The sequence below is a fragment of the Bactrocera oleae genome, chromosome 2 (assembly GCF_042242935.1).
Source record: "Bactrocera oleae isolate idBacOlea1 chromosome 2, idBacOlea1, whole genome shotgun sequence".
In the NCBI taxonomy this organism is placed as follows: Eukaryota; Metazoa; Arthropoda; class Insecta; order Diptera; family Tephritidae; genus Bactrocera; species Bactrocera oleae.
Window position 1 is genome coordinate 82,282,038 of NC_091536.1, and position 21,802 is coordinate 82,303,839.

Below are 21,802 nucleotides of genomic sequence, written 5' to 3' on the forward strand. Positions count from 1 at the left end.
GCATTACCAGCCACGCAGTTGACATACACACACACCACACATACACACACCACATGCATACACCACATACGTACATATTTAAGTACTGCGAAAGAGCATTACTTAATAATTTAGCGAAATTCGTTTGCTTCTTCTTTATTTTTTATGTTGAAATGTGCGCAATAAGGAACTCCATTTGCAAATTTTTTGAAAAATTTACACTGCGGTCGCAGTGCTTTCTTCATATTAATGCTGTTTTACGGCGCACAATTTTTCTTAACTCTGGATGGCACCCCCATGTCAACGCCGTACTGTCACTCCAGCCACTCAACAACCGACACCCATCAGTTTCAGTCACTCATCTTATCAACGCTTCTGTGAAATGCTTGGATGTATGTATGTATGTACGTATGTATTTATGTATGTAAATAGGCAAAGATCCCTCATCAAATAATATCGCCATTTTATACATTTTTACATTGTTTCTTCTGCCGATTTTCTCCCTTCGTTATCTATATATATATATTTTGTTTTTTCTGGAATCGTAGCTTTATCCCTGATGCGATGTGAAATCTTTTAGGTAATTTTGTTCCCTCCCCTGCTTTTTCAACGCCATTCTTCATACTCCGTATGGAGACATTCCTTCTTTGTAATGCCTTCAACTTTTCTTTTTTATTCTTGCAGCGAATTGAAAGTGTAAGGAGAGGTTATGTTTGCTTTTTTGTCATTCTTTAACATAAAAGGACACGCACCGCGCCGCATCGTGAAAGGATTGATTAATGATTCGTTGATTTTCGCCCTTATTCTCTTTAGTTACACTTGGCCAGGCCACCTAATCCCCGATTGTCTTGCATCTCTGCCATCTAATGCGGAACAGAGTGAAAAAATATATATTTTGCGTAAAATGGGCTCTAATAAATAGTCAACATAATTTACTTAAATCAACAATTCCTAAAATATAGTAAACAAAAGCATATAAAAATTCTTGAAACAAAGCTCATCGCATAATTGCGCTTATTATGAAAGCATTCAGTGTTAGATGGTGCGGTACAGGTAAAAATTTGAAGAGGAGATAATTAAGAAAAACCATTTTTTATGAATGCATATAAAAAAAATTTATATTTAATACTAAATTCAAATGAATTATGAAACAAATATGAAAGGAGCATTAAATATTTGTAAATATTTGCTCAATTATGGATCAGATTTCCAATAAATTAAGTATATGGTTCTGCCATTTTCAAAAGATGTTTCTATGCCTTTCCTTCAGCGAAGCTATCCCTTTTATACATAGAATTTTTGCAAAGTCTGTGTTCATCGAATGAACTGGATATTTTCAAAATGCTATTTAGCAGTTATTCTCCGAAACAGGAGGCGTTGTTGTCCGTCGGAGTCAATTTTTAAACTCCATTTTTAAGGTGTTAGCGGTAGGCAGAATTTTCATAAAATCGATTTTTTTGCTTTTTTTTAAGTATATAATTTGAAGTAAATCCGATAAATACTTTTCGAGCTATTCGATGATTTGCAAAGGGTTCTCGAGCGCTTTGGAACGTTCGTGCAAATATATAAGAATGTATGTTTTTTGAATTGGTGACGACTGTAGCTCGAAAACCGCTCGTTAGAAATTTATATTGCATCTTTATTAAAAACATGAAAGCCTAGTGCCTAATCGAATGATTTTTTTTTAATATCGATTTTTATAAACAATTAATTAAAATTTAGTTTTTTTCCGAAAATCTGAAAAAAATTTCCTGAGACCGTCATTTTGTTAATAAAAATTGCTTCGATCAGGCACTAGATTATGTATTCATAAAACAAATTTTTCTGTCCAATTGATATTAGATGATTCTCCAAGGATTAGTGATGGTCGCCACAAGGAGCTTCGGTCGGGACTGGATCAACACAAACAGCCACTAAAATCAAACTTAAGTCAATCAAATGTCAAGTAGATAATAGCGACAGAATAGAACGTGATGACCTTTGTTATAGTATTATAGATATAATAAAATAGCCGTATGATTTTTTGTTATTATATACATATGTATGTAAATATAAGTATATGGCGCTCATATATTTATTGATGATTGCCATATATAATTCATTTTGTTTACATATTATATTAAAAATTTGCTTTCAATTTTTTTCACGAAGAGTACTGCAGGAATATTACATATATAATATTAGTCCTAATAGGTACAAATAGTTTTAATTTACCTCGAAAAGAAAGAATTTCTCTTAAATTTTTTATTTCTATTTTTTTGACCAGATCTTTAACACTTTTAAGTGTAGATATGAATTAATTTAAAATTTAACCAATAGAGATCATGTTTTGTATTGGGTCTTTATACGAGTTGGGACTTTTTGGTGATTTTCTTATACTTATAGGAAAATTTATACTGGGAAATCCAACAGCAGAGAACGTATGGAAGGCGTACGTTTTTACGTTCTCTGCTTCCATTTTATACCTCTACAAATATCCATAGCTTATAAAATATGAAAAACATTTTCTTGAAGCATTAATAATTACGTTTTAAAGAGTATATTAAAATCATAATGTGTTTTTATTCGAATATCAACTACTGGCTAATAACATCTACGTTCTCAGTGCAGTTTTTCCTTTTTTACGATATTTGATTTTTAATTTAAGCGCATTACGTCAAGTGCACCATCTAGCGAAAGATAGAGTTCGGATCTGCCGAAATATTTTATTTGGAATTTTCATTTCTAATTCGTTCTTATGTCATTTACTTGATTGACTATCAAACTTACGCGCCGATTATAATAATTGTTAGATTATATTTATTCTAGGTTCTCTACTTATACAAGCTTGAATTGCTTTAAAAACAAATATGTCCAAACAAAAAAATAATCTCACCACACTAGTATTGAACCGTTATGGTTTAGTATGGCAACGCTACTTGCATCCCCCAGCAAATGTCAAATTAAACTCTCAATGTGTATATTATAACCTTAAAGCTTTAAATAACATCATTAGTACTCGTAGATTTGAGACTCCCCTTCGTGGGGAAAGAATTTTTGTAACAAAATTACATAAATTGCTAGACGTGTAATCTCGACGTGTTTCTTAAATTACATTAATACTAATATTATATTTACAATTGTTTTAAATGTAAGTGCTGACAATAAGTCGCAAAGACATTGAAATTGATTTAATTATGCAACAACATTGACCCAGTATACGAGGGATGTAAAATCATATGACCCAGTTTAATAATAAACATTAATGTACTTATAGATTGATAATGGGTAATACAATTACAAGCGTCCGTATGGAGGCAACACCACAAATGCCTAAAGATCATACTCACATGTTTGCCACTGGCGCTGCACCTCCACCAGAATGTCCAATGCACCAGAAAGGAGGTGCAGTTCCAACAAATCCACCACAACGGCAACAAGAGAAAATTACGACTACTGCCACTGCACCAGCATCCGAATGTCCCGTTCAACATGGTCAAAGTGATATTAACCCACTCAATATGATGCCACCTGCCAATCAACAACCAGCACCAGATCAACCCTTTTCTCTGTCCACAGACCGTCAAACATCGAGCATACCAAAAGTGACAGAAGACGGTAGTAAGCAGTTTTGGCAATATCCAAGCCAGCAAATGTTTTGGAATGCAATGTTAAGGAAAGGTTGGCGTTGGAAGAATGACGATATTTCACAGAAAGATATGGGCGACATTATTTTCATTCATAATGCCAACAATGAACAAGCCTGGAAAGAGGTGCTTAAGTGGGAAGCATTACATGCTAGGGAGTGCGGAAATCCACGATTGAAGAGTTTTGGTGGCAAAGCTGCCGATTACAGTCCACGTGCGCGCATTCGCAGCTGGCTAGGGTATGTATTTTGTTTTTTCTCTTTTTTAGTTCTTTCGCGAAATTATAATTTTATTTATATTTAATAGCTATGAATTGCCGTTCGATCGTCATGACTGGATCGTTGATCGTTGTGGTAAAGATGTGCGTTACGTTATTGATTACTACGATGGCGGCATGGTGGACAAGGATTATAAATTTGCCATACTTGATGTGCGTCCTGCAATAGACTCGTTCGGAAATGTTTGGGATCGCATGAGAGTCGCTTATATGCGTTGGAAGTATTCAGCATTGGACACCATTACTGGCAATCGAACGGAAAATAGCAGCGGCAAAGTTGACCAATAAACTGAATTGATATTTTCTCGTATCTCGTATTTGAATGCAGGCGCTAGTTTAATTTATTTCAAAACTACTGGATTACACTTACTAATTATGTATATATTTAACTGATAGGATATTCAAATAAAATATTTACAAAAACAATAATATTTTGAACAAATTTGAAAAATTTTTTTTATAAGTATATTTTAGTTTACTTATTGTTATTATTATACCCTGAACAGGGTATATTAAGTTTGCCACAGAGTTTGTAACACCCAGAAGAAAACGTTGCAAAATATATATAGAAATGATCAGCATCATGAGCTGAGACGATTTAGCCGTGCCCGTTAGTCCGTGTATAAATGTAAGGAATAACAAGTAAGGAAGGGCTAAGTTCGGATGTAACCGAACATTTTATACTCTCGCAAAGTCAAATAGTATACTCGTTTGAGATTTCTTTGTGGATTGGCTGATATTTTCGGTAGAAGGTCAACTATAGGCACTGGGGTCCACATATTTAGTACTTAGGGGCTTAAACAGTTTTGGTTCGATTTAGACAGTTTTTGGCCACAAGGTGGCATACTTTAATCGCATTATTCACGCAAAGTTTTATCCCGATACAGTCATTGTTGCCTGATTTGCATAGTGGAAAGTGAAATAATCAGATGGAATTTAAAATGGTGTTATATGGAAAGTAGGCGTGGTTGTAGTCCGATTTCGCCCATTTTTGCACTGTGACATAGAAACATGAAAAGAACGTTATGCACCGAATTTGGTTGAAATCGGTTAAGCAGATCTCAAGATATGGGTTTTCACCTAAAAGTGGGCTGTGCCACGCCCACTGTCTAATTTTGAACGCGGTTCCTATAAAGTCATCTCATACCATCCCAGAGATAAAATTTAATGACTCTGGCGTGTTTAGTGCTTGATTTATCGCGCTTTTAGTAGTTTTTAACAGTACCGTTATATGGGGAGTGGGCGGAGTTGCCACCCGATTTCAACTATTTTCACACCGTCAATAGAAGTGCTAAAAATATTTGCTTCCAGTGAATTTTGTTATTATAGCATTAGCGGTTTAGGAGATATGCACATTAAACCTATTAGAGGCGGGACCACGCCCACTTTTTTAAAAAAAATTTTAACTGCAGATGCCCCTCCCTAATGTAATCCTGTGTACCAAATAACAGTCTTGTATCTTATTGCGGAGCTTAGTTATGGCAAGTTATTTGTTTTTGATTAATGGCGTTTTGTGGGCGTGGCAGTGGTCCGATTACGCCCATCTGCAATACCAACCGTCTCACGGTACCATGAAACATGTCTACCAAGTTTCATAAAGATATCTCAATTTTTACTCAAGCTACATTGCGGATGTGTTTCTTCCTTTATTTCTTTATCAACATTACAACAACTTGTTCATTTCTTTACATTCGGAATGCGCAACTAAATCAACAATTATAAATTAATGAATATTTAAAAAAAAAAAAATAATTATGTAAAAGGAATATTTAAATAATTATTTAAAGCGTTGACTTAATTTGCCGGATAAGTGTAATGTAAATATAGTAATTGATTGATACCAAATGACTTCCGCATGCAATCGATTCTTCTTGTTGTTGTTGTAACGATTATCCAACAACAAGAAAAATGTGTTTCTTCTATTACGGTTTAAGTCAATTCATTATTTTAATTTACAGATATAATAGGCCACTGGCAGCAGCATGGGCCATTAACGTATTGGCAGCTTGTTTGGTCTCCAACGTTAGACGCGTTTCATTTAACCAATCACATGCAACACGACGCGCACCGCCTTGCAATAGATTCATGTACTTCAAGGCTTGCAGCAGATCTCCACGATCAACGAAATACCTGAAGCAAAAAGCAAATGATATTAGATATATATTTAAGGTAAGTAACAACAAACTGACTTGCCTAGCTCTATTCAAAATATCATAGGTGTCCAATTTACTGTAATCAAACGGTTTGTTTTGCAATTCATCCTGTGAAATGGGATCGTCAGGCTTCAAAATGAACAATGATTGTAAGTATGACAGGAAATAGATGGGTAGGCTAGCCCCGCCTTCGGGTACAAGCGCTAGTTTGCGTGCAACGCGCTCTACATTAATGAACCGTTCACGCAATGCATCTTCTGTGAACACGCCACGCTCACTGGCGGCAGGTGGTAAATTTTGTATGACAACAGAAACCAGCTCGTCACCCTCTACAACAAAATTAAAAAACTTTATAGCATGGGATACAATTATTGGATCGTTTTATATCATTACCAGCTACTTTAGAAATCGCCTTGATTTCACTCTTTAGAGGACGCAACTTATTGCGCCAGTGTACGCCAGGTTCACCAGTGCTTACTGTAGCCCATAAGGCCTGGCAGGCAGCCCAAAGTGCTTGCGCTTGATGGGCAGAACGCTCCGCCTCAGCTCGCGCTGTAAATATAAGCAATTTATTTTCATATTGCTCAAACTTTAATATTAATATCAGGTTATAAAAAGGTTTATTGGGTGAACTCTGTACCTTTAAGCTCATCATCAATTTCTTATTAGTAGCGTTTATAAAGAAACTTGTTATAAATTTGCACTTTATAAGCAAGGGAAAAGTGTACCTACCTTGTAGAGCAGCATCCATGCCGCGCATTTTTCCAACCATAGCCGCAAGTTGTAATTTATAATTAGCTTTTTCAGTGGCCAATTTGTCTTCCAATTCACGGGTGAAGTTACGCTTCATTTCGCTTTCCTTCATGGCTATCGCATCGTTCAAGTGATCAATATGTGCTTCAGCTTGTTTTTTCAATTGCTGACGCAATTGTTTTTCGGAATCAGCTCGGATTTGGAAAATTTTCTTCTGATGTTCGAGTGCCAATTTTCGCTTCTCAGCTTCCAAGTGATAATCCAATTGGGCTTTAACTGCCTCCGATTCGTTATCACCGCGAAAGGAATCTATGACACGTTTCAGCCTTAATTCACCATCAGTTTGCAAACGTTGCAGTTCCTTTTGGTAAGCCAGTACATGGGAGTAAGCATGCATGATAAATAAATCCAAATCTTCTTTTGAGAGATTTAGTTTCTGATCCGCCAAATTTAAACCGGGGAATATAGACTCAATTTCCTCAATGAAGTAGTTGCGTGCCTTTTCCACCTATAACCAATATTATAAATCGTTTACTCAAACAGTGATCGCTATTGCTTTTTATATCATACTCACATTTCGCCAATATTTTTCGGACACAGTGGCAAGATCTTTATGCTGATATAACTCATCTTTGACGTGGTTAATGTGTTCCACCAACGTTTTAATTTTTTTGCGTATGGTAACGATCTGCTCATGATTATCAGCGGTTGCAGCTTTGCTTAATGCAATCTCACACTTTTCTAAATACATAAAATTATGATTTTGGGTAATATATCGAAATATTTAACAATTTCAAGTGTTGTGCTTGATTACCGATTTTGTCAATAGCTTCACGTGCAGAATTTTCTGCAGTAGCAACGGAAGTATCACGAGCACTTGTCTTGTTCCTTAAAGAAGTCCATCTCGTGGTGTCAACATTGTCGATGGCATCATCAACGACTTTACGTACATCATTATTAAAGCTGGAATGGGAGTTCAAACTTATATAACTAGACAAGTTGAGGAAAGTGGAAGACAAATACCTCTTGAGAATAGCAATAGCTTTGTTGTACTCTTTCACAGCAAGTGCAGCTGCAACTTCAACAGCATTTTCCAAGTCGGTCACATCCTTCGGCAAAGGTTCAGGTTGTTTACTTATTCGGACAGGTTCACTAGGTTTGGCAGTAGGAGGCTTTGCAGCAGGAGACGCTTCCTTAGCAGCACTTGCTGTAACCTAGATGAATAAACTTTTGTGTTGAACTGGAACCTTTTTTATGAATATACATATTTAGAACATATATGTTTGTAACTCACTGGTTTTGCTGGCGGGGAGATTTTCGTTGGGGCAACTTCTGTTTCTGCATTGTGTAATTTAATATTTTACTATTTATCAATAATTATCCAGTGTACAACTTAAAAAACTTACGCTTAGGAGCGGTTTTTTCGGAGCCTCCAAACCAACCGGTGACAGTTGATGTGGCGCTATCAATCGTTTTCGTAACATTGTTGAATTGTTTCTTGACACCATCAAACTGCTTATTTATGTCTGCAAGAGGATCTTTTGACTCTAAAGCAACTTTCAAAACGTAGTCAGCACCAGGAACATTTTGTTCGACTTGTTTTCGAAATTTCGGATCATATCTGTTATTGACATTATTTATATGAATAAATTCTATTTAAGTATGATATTAACTGACTTCGCATATCCAATAACTCCGCCTACAGCAACAAGGGGCGATAGAAATACCAGCACTTTGCCAAAACCGGCTTCTCGTACATTTGGTGGTAGACCATTGCTATAGTTTTTTCGGCTATATTGATTCAATGTGATCTGAAATGCAATTAAAATTAAATAAAAAAGTGATCACAGTACGCAAACGAGGGGGGGAGCGGAAATCTTATAATAAACTAATAATAACAAAAATTGCCATTCATATTGTGTAGTTTTTTGTAGAGTTTTCGCACAACATGCTACTACAAAGAATATGTATTATTTAAGATTCATATCCATTTTCTTCTGGCATTTGGTTTATTTTTGGTCAAAACGTAGGAATATTGCATTAAAAGATGACATAACAATCAATTTGTCTACACGGGTGGTAAGGTGAGAAGAGCGCTCGTTGCCCCTTTGCTTTCCGTTTTGTTGAGTGATAGTGATTGTAGTACCTCACGCGTAGATGTGATGACGGCACATAAGCAATTTTATATCTTTTACAACACAATTCTTTAAGATATTCACACTAACCTGTATGGCGTCTCGGCATGGTCGTTTTAATGCTAGACGATACATATTGCTATAAATTTTGGAAAACTTAATATCGTGTGTACAATTCCAATTCCTTTACGAGCCGGTGCTGAACGTCCTCCCGCGATCAAGACAAAAACGAAAACTTTTTTCTGCTTTACTCTAAACTGAGCCACTATTTTGCACAGAGAGTGGAAATGATACGATGACAAGTGAGGAAAGGAAATTCGAAATACAATAATAAAAAACTGACATCTACATGTGTCGGCAATGCAGTGCAGCAATGTCATGCTTAAATGTCAATATCATATGTATTTTTGGTTATATTCTACTCTGGTTATGGAATCAATCTGAAATAATTTATACACATTAATCGGACCACATAAATAAAACAAAAAATGCTTCGGGCATTATTTTCTGGAGGTAAATTTGTAAATATTTTTAAATAAGTCAATATCTTAAAGTTGTATAACTTTTCAGCCGCCCGTACGGTCACTTATTTAGCAAATCAAAATACCGCAATCGCCCCAATGAGGCGTGCATTTTCTTACCAAGTATGTAACCGGTGGGCAACTTCAAATTCCAATCTTTTTTCTAAGCTTTCATCAACAGTTCCAACCAATGTGTTAAATGCTTTTGTGCCAGGTTTTGGTTCTACTCAACAGCAAACGCGTTCCTTAACGAAATTTTCGCTTAATAAAGGGAAACGAAAATCCGTAAAGGCAGTTCTTAAACGCTTTAAACGTCTCGATTGGGGAATCTGGGTACGCACGCACACGGGACGAAATAAAAAAATGTTTAAAAAATCTCCCGAGCTGCGCAGAAGATTACGTCAACACATTTTCACAAATTCAACACAGAGTTATATGCTGGACAAAATGGTTACTAGTTTTTGGCGTCGTCCGAAATACTACATAGATGACCCATACGCGCCATACCATAAAAGGGATGAATTCTTTGCAACAAAAAGTAAACCATTTAAGGTTTAAAATAATTGTGCTTAGGTATCTGCATTATCTGTAATCCAGTGCTTGTATTGGAATCATTTGCTTATTTTATTACCTATAAAATATGATATAAAGATTTTAAACAAAGATCTTAATTTAACTGAATGTAAACTTTTATCTGAAATGTGGAACACCGACACAAACATTTTTTTCGCTTGCGACAAAAACTACATATATAAAAAATATATTCGTTACAATTTATATAGGATTTTCTTTATTTTTAGTTACAGTTTCAATAATTTCCCAATTATAACAAAAATTTAACAAATCACAAAAGTTACTTTTTAAATGCAGAACCATTTTACACTTATTTGCGATACACCCTTTGCAAATTATTGCTTCAAGAGTCTGCGACTACTTTGTTAACCATCTTACCTAAACATTGTATTTCAGTTTCAATAACATCACCAGGTTTCAAATATTCTGGTGGGTTTCGGTACATGCCAACACCCTTTGGTGTACCAGTTAGAATAAGATCACCTGGCTTCAGAGTGATACTCTGCGTTAATCTATGTATGACGTCGTCAATTTTGAAAATCATATCTCCAGTGAAGTGGTTTTGCTTTTCGACACCATTGATAACTGTGCGAATATTTAGGTCATATACGTCTTTGATAAGGCTTTTATGGACAATTGCTGGTCCCAAAGGAAGAAATGTGTCCATTGATTTTCCTATTAAGAATTGTCCTCCATTACGTGACTTTTGCCAATCTCTAGCAGAAATGTCCTGAGCTATTGTGTAACCAAATACATAGTCCATGGCATTTTCCTTTGACACCTTTCTGGCTTCCTTTCCAATGACCACAGCTAATTCAACTTCCCAATCAATTTTCTAAAAAATCATAAATTTTATATTTTAAGTCTATTTTATAAAAGGTTAACAAAATAGACTAGGCGTTTAATTAATTCATTATCAGTTAAACACTTATCGGAATAATTTTTATCACAACACGAGATCAGTTACATACACATACTTAAACTTTCTCGTTTTGGACTTACCGTAGTGATTTTATGTGCGATAACATCTCCAGTTGGTCCTGTCAAAGCTGTGTTAAACTTGCTGAAAAAAATGGGCTCGGTGGGAGCAGGTTTGTTTTGTTCTTCACAATGATCTTTATAATTCAATCCTATGCATATGATCTTTTGTGGATTCACCACAGGCGGTAAAAGAATGTGGGAATCGGACATTTCTTCACTTGGTAGACCTTCTAACTTGCGTTCAACCTCTTCCATTGAAATACCTTGAGAGATAAATGAAACCATATCGTTGGAAATGCAAGCTCCACCGGATAATTCTACGAGCCTTGTTCCATCCTCAGATACTACTCCAAGCCGCCTACGGTTATCATTTTTACGCAAAAATTGTACGAAACGCATTTTCGGAATATTAGATCCACTAAGGATTAAAAAAGAAAACTAAATTAATCACCTTTCTCGTTGAACGAAAAAAGGTCTAAAAGATAACTACACAGATTAGACAGACATCAGCTTTCTAAAAGTTTTCTGCGGCTCACCTTGAACACTTCAATCGAATGAACTGTGATGGAGAACTGCCACCGGCAACAAGTTTAGAGCAATTTTTATATAGACGTAAAGCGACTCTTAAAGCCATCCGAAAGTATGATTTAGCACTTTAGATAAGAATTTAGAACATCAAAATTTGCAATAATTATACCATGAATTTACTGATAATTTTATAGTTTTTTTAATTTATCTTAATAAATTTTTTTATATATTTTTTTATAAAAAGCTAAATCAAAAGTCAATTGTGTCATTCGGTGCAGAATGATAACAGTTGACAGCAAATAAATGTAGAGAGAGAGAAAATTAAGATATTCACACCGGTGGCTACATAATGTAAACAGGACCATCGCAATTCGGCACTGCATTGACGATTTCAATACAATATATGGTAAAATTAGGTAGTTATTATATTTTATAATATATATGTATAATATAATAAATATTGTGAATAGATGTTTTGTTTATTAAGAAAAAACGATCACATTATTTGCCGTTGTTTGGATAAGATTATTCCCTTTGCAAACATAAGTTTTGAATTAAGTTTGTAAAAATACCTAAAAAGAATGTCGCATTTACCATATATTGCTTTGCTAAAAGTTTTTCCGTTGTCTATATATTGCCATCAAAAAAACGACAGTTACCATAAAATTTTTGGTAAATGTATAGTTAAGGCTCCCCAATGAAGGAGGCCTCGAAAATTAAAATTTTTTATTTTTTAATCATCTCATTGTTGTTTTTATTTTAATTTTTTGTGAATAAATATAATGAGTTTTTACAAAAAATTACACACTTTGCACATGTTCTATACATTTACGAAATAATAATTAATTTATAAATTTGCTGAAGTTCTTCTTATATATTATAAAATAAAAATTATCATATTCGCTAAGTTTTTGTTTGGTTTGTATTCAAGTAAAAGGAAATGGCAATCACATTCCTTTACAATCATCTGTTCGATTAACGATTTGACAGTTTTCCTTTGCTATTGAATAATGGAATTTTCCCACTGGAAGGTCTTAAATCGATTTGCTGATTGTTCTCCAACTTTATTTTTGAACGGAGCGGAACTTTATATTTAACTGGGGTTTTGTAACTGTTGATACTAAAATATATAAACATGGCAATGTTAGCAAGAACCTTCGGTCGCACGCTGATGCAGGTGAGTAAATACTGGTGTAGTTTGCAACTGCCATTATTTGTTACTACTTGCCAATTCTTACATAAACAAAATCGTCGTAGTGCGAATTTAGTCCGAATTTTGAGGTTACAAGCCTTAATTTCAACAAGCTTTTATTATATTGATAGATTTATGGTAATTGAATATAATATATTTCTAGGCAACGGCAGTCCGCTCCATTCATACAACATCAGCAGTTAACCAAGTAAGAAAATAAATCTTTATATAGTTTTTTTTATGTTAGTTTTTATTGTAAATCGTAACAGGACTCTGGCGCTCTTGGAGGTAGCCGTGTGACATGCACATTGATTCCAGGCGATGGTGTCGGTCCGGAATTGGTATATGCATTACAGGAAGTCTTCAAGGTAATTAAAAATATCAGTGAATGTATACATTATTTATCAATATTTTTCAAAATATATACATCCTTATTAAGGCAACCAATGCACCAGTAGACTTCGAAAACTACTTTTTATCCGAAGTTAATCCAATTTTGAGTGCCAAATTGGAAGATGTAGTAGCTTCAATTCAAAAGAATAAAGTTTGTATTAAGGTAAGAAAGAAATTAAAATGCACTTTATTTATTTACAATGCATCACTAACATGCATATTTCATTGCAGGGAATTTTGGCCACTCCCGATTACAGCGTTGCTGGTGAACTTGAAACTTTGAATATGAAATTGCGTAGGCAGTTGGATCTGTACGCCAACGTTGTGCACGTGCGCAGTTTACCTAATGTAAAAACCCGCCATCAGAGCATTGATACCGTTATTATCCGTGAACAAACGGAGGGTGAATATTCGGCGCTTGAGCATGAATCTGTACCGGGTATTGTGGAATGCTTGAAAATCATTACCTCAAAGAAGTCCATACGCATTGCTAAGTTCGCCTTCGACTATGCTACCAAGAATAACCGCAAGAAGGTTACTGCTGTGCACAAAGCTAATATTATGAAGTTGGGTGATGGACTCTTCCTTAAGTCTTGCGAGCAAATGGCAAAACTGTATCCACGTATTCAATTTGAGAAAATGATTGTTGACAATACAACCATGCAAATGGTTCAACGACCAAACCAGGTGAGACAAATATTTTTCCATAAAAAAATATATTACCGTTATCTCAATTTTCAAGTTTGACGTTATGGTTACACCCAATCTTTATGGTAACATACTCGACAATATCGGTTCCGGTCTTGTTGGTGGAGCCGGTGTCGTTGCTGGCGCATCATATTCGGCCGAAACGGTCGTCTTTGAACCGGTTAGATAAACATATGTGATATATGTAAACATCTATTTTATTTAACGAACTTGTTATTATAGGGTGCAAGACACACTTTCGCAGAAGCTGTGGGTAAAAATGTTGCCAACCCAACTGCCATGCTTCTCTGTGGCGCGAAAATGTTGCGTCACGTCAATTTGCCAACATACAGCGAAATGATAACTAATGCTGTTAACAAAGTTCTGAAAGATGGCAAGGTACGGACCAAGGATTTGGGTGGCCAGTCGACAACACAAGACTATACACGTGCTGTCATAGCCAACATTCATTAAACAAAGTAACAGCTGTGCGCGACCAAGTAAATCTAGTAACAAAGCTAGTTGAGTAAATTATTTTGGCTTAATATCAGACATAATAAAAGTAAAAGACGTTCAGCCAACAAAAGTGTCCAACGAGGGCTTCAAAAGATCGTCAGAAAATATTGTTAAGATTTATCAAAACAAAATTTTTAGCATCAAATATTGTTTTTTTATTTGAAGTAATAATTTGGCGAATATGTACTTTAAAAACCTTTTATGTTATAACCGTTGTACTATTATCAATCGACGATTTACATTTAATCTAATATACATACACTAGTTAAATTTTTGACCTACCTAGACAAACATATATACATAGATATCTAATATCGGCTAACAACTTGATTATTATATTTTTTTCTTTTTTTCTTATGATATAATGCATTATTTAAATTTTAATTTCTACAAAATTGCACGTTACAGAAAATATCTTATTTAATTAAAGCCTTAGCAAAGTAAACTTTATTATGTACATCATGCCATACCAATATGTCGCAAATGTTGCTTCTGTCCTGTGCTCTGCATTGACGCTCTTTCAAAATGTCGAGACAGAATAAAATCAATTATATTAATACAGGAATCTGAAAAGTGTATTATTTCGCAAAAGATACGAATGCATAACAGCGGGTCAAGACGTACAATACTTTTTAATTAATTTTTAATTTCGATTTGATTCATTCATTTACGATATCAAGGACGAACAGATAAATTTGTCATTGAGCGATAATGAATTGTATTTCAAAATTTCAGTATATAATAGTTGAACGGGAAAATTTTGGTTGAAAGCAAAAATATAAAAAAATAACCGATAAGTTTTGCATAAATAAAGGGCTCAGCCTAATGTTAAAAACCACTGCCGAAGCTAAACAAGCTTGTATTATCCGCTGGTGCATCGGGTACACATAAAGTTTGAACGGAATCAGTCGTTTCATAAAGATATCGTGTTAAATTGAAAATGCTAATGAAAAATCTGCCAGCATACAGACCGCAATGCTGTATAGCTCCGCTGGCAGTGGCCGCGGAGCACATGTGCTTCTTTCCTGAATTGCGATCACAATATTCCAAGCTGCTTGAACGCTACCAATGTATGGTAACCAAAAATAAGCGCATTTGGGCTCTTGCTGAGCCGAGACGTCAAACGGGCAAATATTTGACGCCTTGCTTTTGCCCAGAGATTGGTAATCGTAAGGTGGAGATTGTGCGAGATGATATACCTTCCCGTACTCGAACAGAACAGTTAGCTTTTCCACCTGTGATGTAAGTTTTTGAGTGACCCATTTTGATTTTTTTTTTTCAATTTGATAAGCCATAATGACACTTCACAGCCGACTTATGCAACTAAAAGAACGTGACTCCTTTAAGAGTTTCAGCAATCAACGTAAATCCACTGTGAATCGAATGTTACGTAAGAGTATGCTATCTTTGTACAGCCGCTTGTCGAACAAGCAACCTCCCATTAAAAAGTAAGTGGTAAAAAGTAAATTATTTAGCTTATTCGCTTCGCATTGATTGAAATTTTTATTTTTTCTCAGAGAAAAACCGCAGAAACTGTCCGACGCTGAGGAGACGTTGAGGCAGGAGCGATTAAAGAAGCTTGCCAAACCACGAGTTGATATTAACAAAGATGAAGAGAAGAAACAAAAGGCTGCTAAGCTAGAAAAGCAAGAAAAAGCGAAGCAACCAAAGCTACCGAAGGTACTGACTTAAGTTCTGTTATTAGACCTGCCCAAATATTGCTATTGTATATGGAAAATTTTTTCAAACGAATATACCTAGCTTAATATGTAATATGTAACGTTTTTAATAGGGTTTCGGACTTATGCCAAAAGCCAAGGGCGCAGGCTCGGCACTGCGACGTTTCAAAAATTTGTCGAAACCAAAGCAATATGAAAGCGATGAACCCAAAGAATGGGTATTAACCAACAATATGAAATATTACACGCCCTCTGATAGAATTTTAAAAATATCCAAACCTCGTATTTACGAAGTGTTTGATCCAGAGGAGGTATACCGTGTGAAGGAAAAGGCGCTCAGCTATAGAGGTTTGTTTACTGAATTTAGAAATACATAATAAATTAAAATAATTTTATGAAACATAAACATATTAAAAATTTTAAAAAATTTATACAATGCTAGATAATTATAATTATATTTCAAAGCCTATATAAGATATAGCCTAATTAATAGCCACAGTAACACATTGTACAAAGCAATATTTATGTTGAGAGATTAAGCAAATTTGCATTCGTTTCTTACAGCTACGCAACGTATTACAGAATTGGCTTCACCACCTGTTTATCAGCACAAACCGGAAGTCAAAGAAGCGCCGTTCAAAACAAGTCCAAATGCATTAAAGGCAAAGACATCTCAAAGGATAGTGGAACTATCAGTACCAAAAGACTACTTTGACAAGCATACCCGCGCCAATCCATTTAAAGTATCTCCAAATGCGCTTCGTGCTAGAATTACACCACGTCTAAGGGAGTTGGCCAAGCCGAAGACATACACGCTTTAGTGTTTGGCCTTATCGGAATTATTTAATTTACTTGAAAGTGCAAATTATGTATGTGTTTTATTTAAATTTTAAGTTAATGTTTTTATTGAATAAATATTTAGTTGTAGGTTAAATGCGAGTTCTTATTCCAAATGATGCTTCTTGGTAGTGGGCTATTGTATTTTGCATCGGTCGTTATTGATTTGAAATACAGTGTCCAACCGCCAAATATTATTTTGGAATTTGACCTCGGCATAAGGCAATTGATCGTTAAAGCATATTTGCAATCTCTGATTTGAGTATAAGAATTTGACTTTCATTTCACTTGAGTCAGTTTTCCACCTGCTTATTGATTATTTTTGGTTTTTGAAAATCTAGAATTTCGGAATAATTTTTTCAAAATACAACCATATGAAGTTGTTTTGATAAATATTGAAATTCGATATAAAATTTGTAGTGTAGAAAAAAATTAAAAAAAATTAAAAAATGCATAAAGTTTCAAGGAGTTCCAAATGTTGTCCTACATTTGATCATTTGCCCGAAAATATAAGTTGTTTTCTACCGGACATATATAAGAGTTGGCATCGGCTAGTGGCACGCCACAAGCATATGTTTACGAAACGTAAACGTTTACTTAAAATCGCTCAGCATAATCGGCCCATCAAAGGTCGATTTATACCCCAATGTCCTTGTAAATATAAAAAACCCATTGAATTTGTTCGAGATGTGCGCATACGAACACGCACAGAACAATTGGCTTTACCAGCAGTGCGGTAAGTCAATGAATGTATTGATCAATTCATAAACAATTTGTTGATTATTTTCTTTTGTTTTAACAGGAGACTACTTTTATTTAAAGAAACAGTTAAGGACTGGTTTGAACCCCTGCGAATATTGGGCATAAATCGCTTAATTCGTCTGAACTTACTGTCTGTATATAGTCGCCTGGCTAACATACAACCGCCACAGAAAAAGTAAATTATATATATTTTTCTTACGGATGAAGAGAAGTGTATACATGTATATGTGTATGTGTGTTAACATATTTTCAGAGTGCCAATACAGAAATGGGATGAGGCTGAATGGAAAAAACACACAAAATATCTGAAAAAGTTGGCGAAACCCAAAAAAGAGCCAAAGCAACCGAAACTGGTAATTTTAAATTCAAATTAACAAGAAAAAACGTTAACTTCTTCGGCTGTACCGAAGCTTTAATACCGAACACATGTGCATTGCTTATGGCGTTACAAAGATATTAATCTTGTTGTTGTTGTAGCGGCCGAAAACATTCCTAAAGTAATTTTGAGGAATGGTGCCGAGTTTACAGTGCTTGGCCGGATAAAAATCGGCATCCGTTCCGGTTACTTAGATCCGACTGTCGTGGCAACGGATCTTAATCTTGATTTTAATCGGTCAATTTGTATGGCAGTTATTTGCTATGATAGTCCGATCTGTACAATTTCTTAGAAGATTTTACCGTTGCTTTGGAAAATAAGCCGTGCCGGATTTCGAGCAATATCTCGACAAATAAAAAATATTTCATGTTTCTGATCGTTCAGTTTGTATGACCGCTAAATGTTATATTGATGCGATATCCGTTAATCTCTTTTAAACGGTTAGCTTTACAAAAAAAAAAAACCGAAATAATAGATAGCGGTAAAGCGGAGAACTTTCCCGTTAAAACTAAGAGCTAATACTTAAAGAGCCTTTCTTAGAGAGCCAATTTTTCGGAATACCAAGCGAAAAAAAACATTTGGAAAAAAATTTATAACATGAAATAATTAAAATTTATTTGAATGAAAATAATCACTTATCTACTTTTTTTATTTCATAGCCTGTGCAAAGAATGAAACTCGAAAAGATGAGCCGATTCAAGGTTCTTGCTTTACCCAAGACGCTTGAAGAACCGGCTAAAGAGCCTTGGACACTAACACCAGCCATGAAGTCGTATGAGCCGTCGGAAAATATAAAGAAAATGGCACAACCAACAGCGCATGATGACTCCGCACTTATTCAAAGCTTGCCAGTGCCTATTAATCCTACAGCATTAACTTACAAAGGTAATTCAACAATTTGCCTACACATTTGCCTACTTATACATAGCATATATACTTGTATAAATAAATATTTAATTATTTTGTAAATTTTAGCCACCAAACGCACTAAGGAGTTAGCTACAGCACGCGAGAAAGGAGTGGGAGAATCGGACCTAAAGGAGAATCCATTCTCTATATCTCCGAATGCACTTAAGGCACGCCCCACCGCTCGCATTAAAGAGTTGGCTGAGCCAAAAGAGTACGAAAATACACATATACGTGAAAATCCCTTTGCAATTTCTCCAGCCGCGCTTAAAGCCAAAGCATCGCCAAGAATTATTGAACTGGCAAAACCCAAAGGCAGTTAATATTACGTTTCTTTGTTGTTTAAAATTTTTCGTTAAATTTAAATTATTTGTGATTGTAGTTACAATTTTTTATAAAAATGCATGATACAATACGTTCAAATAAAAAAGCCTAGTATCCATATTTGTCATTCAATTTTGTATAACCATCACCACTTTGATTAGGTGGCGGCACCCATTTGGCATACTTTTCACTGGACTCGTGTTCCTCGAGCTCTTCCATATCAATTTCTTGCCGCTTTTGACGTTGCCTTTGACGCTGTCTTCGCTTTTTTCTTGTATTCTCTGCTTCTGTAGAATCTTCAATATGGGCGCATTCTGTTGAGGATGATTTTATAGTTGTATCATCTAATACATGCTCTTCCTTATCGTTTTTGGTTATAGGTATGACTACAGCGGGGCCGTACAGCTTTTTAGCACAATCTGAGGATGGCGAAGATGCTTTAGTAACTCTCGTAACCATGGCTACTTCTTCTCCAGAAGCAACCGTTTCTATCGAAGAAGGTTTAGCTACAACACTGCTGTGTGGCAAAACGATTTCATTATCCTCCTCCAGTTCTTCTTCATCGGAAGCCAAATTTGTCTTATTTGTCTTTTCGCTCTTATTAGTTGTAACCATCTTTGCAATCTTAAATTTACTAAATTGATTACGTTTTCCAATCATGGGTAGCTGTCTCTTTGCAGAGTCAGCCTTTGCCTTTTCGTTGGACATATTTAAATGGAAATCTATTGGCTTTGCTAATTTTATTAATCTTTGCACCTTTTGTTTTTCGATATTGAGCCGTTGTTGTTCCAACTGCAAGAAAAAAGAAATGTCAATTAATATCGCTTTTTTATATTGAAATTGTTAGATAAGCCGTTTTACCCGCAATTTTCGTATTTCCGTTTTGTCCTGGTTAGAAAAGTCATCGGTTAAGTTTTCCATAAAGTGATCTAGATCTTCGCTGTTATGCGATTGAGAAGCCTTCAGCCGTCGTTGTGTTTCTTGATAACGCGCAATATCCTCCGCAACTCTTTGCAGTTCCACTTCTAATTCAGAATCCTTCTTTAGCTGAAGTTAAAAGAAATATGTTTATTTTTAGATAAAATTAGTCTCGAAAAAAACAAATGCAAATGTGTATTTCTTACCAAATCTTCGTATGTTAAGGCGACATTAGTTGTAGGATTTGATTTTCGCAGCTTTTTTCGTTCAATATCCCCTGTTCTGTCAAGAAAATCGTCATCGTCAGAATCTGCTTGAGATTTTACTTTTCTCTTTAAAGGTTCTGAACAAAAAAAAAAAAAAAAAATAATAATAACATTAATAGTTTATGTTATCATGATCGATTTATTTAAATTTTTTACCTTGATTTGATTGACGTAGAACACCGTGTCGATCTAGAATTCGGCAAGCTTCCAAAGCACATTGCGCAACACACTCCTTTTTGCGACCTTTATGCACAACTTCAGCTATAATGGGGCGGCCATATGCATCATCAAGTGGTAGTTCTACGCGGCAAACAAACGATCCTGCAGACATTTCATCGCATTTGTATTCCAATTGCAGTCCTTCACGTTCGAAATAGCCCCGAAGAGTTTTCTTTGGATCATCGAGAAATAGTTCTTCATTGTTTGTGCTTGCAAATGGATTATGCGCTAAGTCAGTTTCCTCATCTGCATCTTCCCCCATACCCCAATTGATGCCCTCATTTCGTTCCTGCTCTTCTGCTTCCGCTGCTTTCCTTATCGCTTCAGCTTCTGCGGCAGCTTGCTTTTGTTTTTGTTGTTCACGTAGTTCTGTTACAGTTAAATCTGACTCTGGTTCCGAATCTTCTTCTGGACCTTGCAAAATATATGATCTTGTGCTGGCACCCAAACGTAACATATGACCAACACGCATGCGTATAAAAACCTGAGGGGGTATACGTTGCTTATTCAAAAATGTTCCATGCGTACTATTAAGATCGTATATATACCAACCCTCTGGGGGATCTGCACTAGGATTATCGGTGTTTTTCTCTGAGTCAGATGGTAAATGTTCCTTGTTGGGGCGGTACTGAAGAATAGCATGAAAACGAGAAATCGTGGGATGAGCCAATTCGAGATCGTTGGCTGGTGGTGGTAATCGCCCAAACTTCCAAATCGCTTGCTTTTGTAAATTATCGATTTCACTTATAATTTGACCCGATTTCAAAACTTCAAATTTATAGTTGGTAGATTCGGGTGGAGGCTCGGACCATGGTGGCACTTTGTAAGGACAAACTTGATTTGGTGTATTAGTGGTATTAGGCGGTTTTGAAATATCTTTTATTTCATCTTTGTTCACATCTTTAACTTCGCTTGCTTGCGCCTCTGGAGGTTTTTCCACTTTGCCTGATGTGTTTGGTGGCATAAGAGGAATTTTGAATTCTTCCATGATTTGTGCCAAATTAAATCTAAGTTATATGATTAAAGCACAAATATTTTCCGCACTCAAATCACAATATATTGTGTTATTAAACTTTTTAAATAGTAGAATCTTGGTGCGCGCGAAATGTAATAAACATTTAATGTACAATCAAAAACTCAAGTTAATCGTTTACATGCTAAAAAGCAGCTGTTAATGCAAATCAATTTTGACGTAAACTAT

The 21,802-nt window shown here is 35.4% G+C and overlaps 8 protein-coding genes across 11 annotated transcripts; 5 read left to right on the plus strand and 3 right to left on the minus strand.

The window, feature by feature from the left end:
- Positions 1-2,948: 2,948 nt before the first annotated feature.
- Positions 2,949-4,311, plus strand: Cchl (Cytochrome c heme lyase). The gene is made up of 3 exons (XM_014240197.3): positions 2,949-3,109; positions 3,236-3,844; positions 3,912-4,311. The coding sequence occupies exons 2-3, from the start codon at positions 3,243-3,245 to the stop codon at positions 4,168-4,170; spliced, it is 861 nt and encodes a 286-aa protein (XP_014095672.3). The 5' UTR covers positions 2,949-3,109; positions 3,236-3,242; the 3' UTR covers positions 4,171-4,311.
- Positions 4,312-5,507: 1,196 nt separating this feature from the next.
- Positions 5,508-9,203, minus strand: Mitofilin (inner membrane mitochondrial protein mitofilin). Of its 2 annotated transcripts, XM_036361491.2 has the most exons (12): positions 9,014-9,203; positions 8,466-8,599; positions 8,195-8,409; positions 8,083-8,126; positions 7,812-8,002; positions 7,603-7,751; positions 7,363-7,529; positions 6,768-7,296; positions 6,676-6,696; positions 6,429-6,587; positions 6,076-6,364; positions 5,508-6,012 (listed from the first exon to the last, which is right to left on the minus strand). In XM_036361491.2, the coding sequence occupies exons 1-12, from the start codon at positions 9,056-9,058 to the stop codon at positions 5,835-5,837; spliced, it is 2,121 nt and encodes a 706-aa protein (XP_036217384.1). In that variant the 5' UTR covers positions 9,059-9,203; the 3' UTR covers positions 5,508-5,834. The 2 variants fall into 2 exon arrangements, with proteins under 2 accessions (XP_036217384.1, XP_014095679.2); XM_014240204.3 differs by lacking the exon at positions 6,676-6,696.
- A 71-nt stretch (positions 9,204-9,274) lies between these two features.
- Positions 9,275-10,120, plus strand: mRpL35 (mitochondrial ribosomal protein L35). 2 transcript variants are annotated; one of them, XM_014240195.3, is made up of 3 exons: positions 9,275-9,436; positions 9,494-9,567; positions 9,613-10,120. In XM_014240195.3, exons 1-3 carry the CDS (start codon positions 9,412-9,414, stop codon positions 10,000-10,002), a joined length of 489 nt encoding a protein of 162 aa, XP_014095670.3. In that variant the 5' UTR covers positions 9,275-9,411; the 3' UTR covers positions 10,003-10,120. The 2 variants fall into 2 exon arrangements, with proteins under 2 accessions (XP_014095670.3, XP_014095669.3); XM_014240194.3 differs by having other exon boundaries at positions 9,494-10,120.
- Positions 10,121-10,211: 91 nt separating this feature from the next.
- On the minus strand, positions 10,212-11,777 carry LOC106621359 (oxaloacetate tautomerase fahd2, mitochondrial). The gene is made up of 3 exons (XM_014240193.3): positions 11,535-11,777; positions 11,020-11,416; positions 10,212-10,852 (listed from the first exon to the last, which is right to left on the minus strand). The coding sequence occupies exons 1-3, from the start codon at positions 11,630-11,632 to the stop codon at positions 10,361-10,363; spliced, it is 987 nt and encodes a 328-aa protein (XP_014095668.1). The 5' UTR covers positions 11,633-11,777; the 3' UTR covers positions 10,212-10,360.
- Positions 11,778-12,518: 741 nt separating this feature from the next.
- On the plus strand, positions 12,519-14,879 carry Idh3b (isocitrate dehydrogenase [NAD] subunit beta, mitochondrial). The gene is made up of 7 exons (XM_014240196.3): positions 12,519-12,703; positions 12,882-12,926; positions 12,988-13,086; positions 13,158-13,274; positions 13,343-13,798; positions 13,854-13,979; positions 14,042-14,879. The coding sequence occupies exons 1-7, from the start codon at positions 12,662-12,664 to the stop codon at positions 14,270-14,272; spliced, it is 1,116 nt and encodes a 371-aa protein (XP_014095671.1). The 5' UTR covers positions 12,519-12,661; the 3' UTR covers positions 14,273-14,879.
- A 145-nt stretch (positions 14,880-15,024) lies between these two features.
- LOC106621364 (uncharacterized) lies at positions 15,025-17,073 on the plus strand. The gene is made up of 5 exons (XM_014240199.3): positions 15,025-15,556; positions 15,625-15,762; positions 15,832-15,994; positions 16,107-16,341; positions 16,558-17,073. Exons 1-5 carry the CDS (start codon positions 15,255-15,257, stop codon positions 16,812-16,814), a joined length of 1,095 nt encoding a protein of 364 aa, XP_014095674.3. The 5' UTR covers positions 15,025-15,254; the 3' UTR covers positions 16,815-17,073.
- A 118-nt stretch (positions 17,074-17,191) lies between these two features.
- On the plus strand, positions 17,192-19,318 carry LOC106621371 (Testicular haploid expressed gene). The gene is made up of 5 exons (XM_014240209.3): positions 17,192-17,566; positions 17,633-17,767; positions 17,846-17,945; positions 18,628-18,853; positions 18,944-19,318. The coding sequence occupies exons 1-5, from the start codon at positions 17,280-17,282 to the stop codon at positions 19,195-19,197; spliced, it is 1,002 nt and encodes a 333-aa protein (XP_014095684.3). The 5' UTR covers positions 17,192-17,279; the 3' UTR covers positions 19,198-19,318.
- Positions 19,181-21,747, minus strand: LOC106621370 (kanadaptin). Of its 2 annotated transcripts, XM_036361492.2 has the most exons (5): positions 21,154-21,387; positions 20,539-21,085; positions 20,323-20,459; positions 20,060-20,245; positions 19,181-19,990 (listed from the first exon to the last, which is right to left on the minus strand). In XM_036361492.2, exons 1-5 carry the CDS (start codon positions 21,241-21,243, stop codon positions 19,307-19,309), a joined length of 1,644 nt encoding a protein of 547 aa, XP_036217385.2. In that variant the 5' UTR covers positions 21,244-21,387; the 3' UTR covers positions 19,181-19,306. The 2 variants fall into 2 exon arrangements, with proteins under 2 accessions (XP_036217385.2, XP_014095682.3); XM_014240207.3 differs by having other exon boundaries at positions 20,539-21,747.
- Between the last annotated feature and the right edge of the window lie 55 nt (positions 21,748-21,802).

Coding starts and splice junctions, on each gene's coding strand:
- mRpL35 (XM_014240194.3), top strand. CDS start 9,412: ATGCTTCGGGCATTATTTTCTGGAG. Junction 9,437..9,493: donor TCGGGCATTATTTTCTGGAG/GTAAATTTGTAA, acceptor ATAACTTTTCAG/CCGCCCGTACGGTCACTTAT.
- LOC106621370 (XM_014240207.3), bottom strand. CDS start 21,589: ATGGAAGAATTCAAAATTCCTCTTATGCCACCAAACACATCAGGCAAA. Junction 20,460..20,538: donor TCTACGTCAATCAAATCAAG/GTAAAAAATTTA, acceptor TTTTTTGTTCAG/AACCTTTAAAGAGAAAAGTA. Junction 19,991..20,059: donor CGGAAATACGAAAATTGCGG/GTAAAACGGCTT, acceptor TTTTTCTTGCAG/TTGGAACAACAACGGCTCAA.
- LOC106621359 (XM_014240193.3), bottom strand. CDS start 11,632: ATGGCTTTAAGAGTCGCTTTACGTCTATATAAAAATTGCTCTAAACTT. Junction 11,417..11,534: donor ATTCGATTGAAGTGTTCAAG/GTGAGCCGCAGA, acceptor TTTAATCCTTAG/TGGATCTAATATTCCGAAAA. Junction 10,853..11,019: donor TCGCACATAAAATCACTACG/GTAAGTCCAAAA, acceptor ATGATTTTTTAG/AAAATTGATTGGGAAGTTGA.
- Cchl (XM_014240197.3), top strand. CDS start 3,243: ATGGGTAATACAATTACAAGCGTCCGTATGGAGGCAACACCACAAATG. Junction 3,845..3,911: donor CGCATTCGCAGCTGGCTAGG/GTATGTATTTTG, acceptor TATATTTAATAG/CTATGAATTGCCGTTCGATC.
- Idh3b (XM_014240196.3), top strand. CDS start 12,662: ATGGCAATGTTAGCAAGAACCTTCGGTCGCACGCTGATGCAG. Junction 12,704..12,881: donor TCGGTCGCACGCTGATGCAG/GTGAGTAAATAC, acceptor ATATATTTCTAG/GCAACGGCAGTCCGCTCCAT. Junction 13,980..14,041: donor AAACGGTCGTCTTTGAACCG/GTTAGATAAACA, acceptor TTGTTATTATAG/GGTGCAAGACACACTTTCGC.
- Mitofilin (XM_036361491.2), bottom strand. CDS start 9,058: ATGTATCGTCTAGCATTAAAACGACCATGCCGAGACGCCATACAG. Junction 7,752..7,811: donor GCTATTGCTATTCTCAAGAG/GTATTTGTCTTC, acceptor CTCCCATTCCAG/CTTTAATAATGATGTACGTA. Junction 6,697..6,767: donor CATGGATGCTGCTCTACAAG/GTAGGTACACTT, acceptor GCTACTAATAAG/AAATTGATGATGAGCTTAAA.
- LOC106621371 (XM_014240209.3), top strand. CDS start 17,280: ATGCATAAAGTTTCAAGGAGTTCCAAATGTTGTCCTACATTTGATCAT. Junction 17,946..18,627: donor AGCCAAAGCAACCGAAACTG/GTAATTTTAAAT, acceptor TTTATTTCATAG/CCTGTGCAAAGAATGAAACT. Junction 18,854..18,943: donor TACAGCATTAACTTACAAAG/GTAATTCAACAA, acceptor TGTAAATTTTAG/CCACCAAACGCACTAAGGAG.
- LOC106621364 (XM_014240199.3), top strand. CDS start 15,255: ATGCTAATGAAAAATCTGCCAGCATACAGACCGCAATGCTGTATAGCT. Junction 15,763..15,831: donor AAGCAACCTCCCATTAAAAA/GTAAGTGGTAAA, acceptor ATTTTTTCTCAG/AGAAAAACCGCAGAAACTGT. Junction 16,342..16,557: donor AAAGGCGCTCAGCTATAGAG/GTTTGTTTACTG, acceptor CGTTTCTTACAG/CTACGCAACGTATTACAGAA.